The 978-nt window shown below is 34.3% G+C and overlaps 1 protein-coding gene across 1 annotated transcript; it reads right to left on the bottom strand.

Moving 5' to 3' along the window:
* Window positions 1-282: 282 nt before the first annotated feature.
* LOC128552288 (uncharacterized) lies at window positions 283-978 on the bottom strand. Its single transcript, XM_053533317.1, has one exon. The coding sequence runs from the start codon at window positions 976-978 to the stop codon at window positions 283-285; it is 696 nt and encodes a 231-aa protein (XP_053389292.1).

Raw genomic sequence — 978 nt, 5'->3', positions numbered from 1 at the left:
AAGATTTAACATTTTCATAAAAGGATTTCAACATATTAATCACCTTACAATTGACTCCAATTTGAATAAGTTTGACCCATAAAGCATCACGTAAAACAGTATCAAAAGCTTTTTCGTAGTCAGTTAAAGCACAAAATAATTTAGATTTGTCAAAAAATGTATTCTGAATAATAGTATGTAATAAAAATATGCAGTCTGTTGTACTGTGGTTATCTCTAAAACCAAATTAAACTATAATTAGACATTCCAGACGAAACACTTTAACTGCTTCTCATCGACACTCTATTGATCTGATGCAAAACGAAACAGTTTGCCGTCAATATAAAGTTTATCGTATCGAAGTACTGCCTCTTTATCATCTTCTCTTGCTTTGATAAGCTCCGGTATGAGCTGCTTTCGCCGCTCTTGTATAATTTTCGGATACTGGTCACTGACTTTAACATCAATCTCCTCACGCTTGTCGTATACTCGCTGCTTCACTTCAAGTTTGTCTGGGATATAACAGAGGTTTGCCACAATTGGCCTGTTTTTGCCAGAAACAAATTTTCCCAGACGATGGGCTCTTGCTATTTTAAACCTGGTATTAGCGTCCTCAATTCCAAGATTATTTTTTAAAAAGTTCAAAATTTTGTCCCGACAGTCCTCATTTTTTCTATCCTCTATATTTGCGCATTCAGCAACATTGAAAAAGAGCATATTATCACGCATTGAACGAGACTGCAAGTCTACTATTTCGTCACTTAACTTACGAGTCTCCTGTTTCAAATTTTCACAGTCTTTTAATATATTTAGGCTCAACTCCCTTTCTGATTTTACAGCTTTATCAATTTCTGATTGCTTTTTATTCAGTTCTTCACAAAAGCTAGCATCAAAATTTCTTCTGGCTTCAATATCATTTATTTTGTTATTTGCTTCCATGAGACTGCTTTCAAGCGAAGACACGTATCTGTCAATTTTTCCATTCTTTGAGTCAAACAT

The sequence above is a fragment of the Mercenaria mercenaria genome, unplaced genomic scaffold, assembly GCF_021730395.1.
Source record: "Mercenaria mercenaria strain notata unplaced genomic scaffold, MADL_Memer_1 contig_2239, whole genome shotgun sequence".
In the NCBI taxonomy this organism is placed as follows: Eukaryota; Metazoa; Mollusca; class Bivalvia; order Venerida; family Veneridae; genus Mercenaria; species Mercenaria mercenaria.
This window is presented reverse-complemented; position numbering and strand designations above follow the sequence as displayed.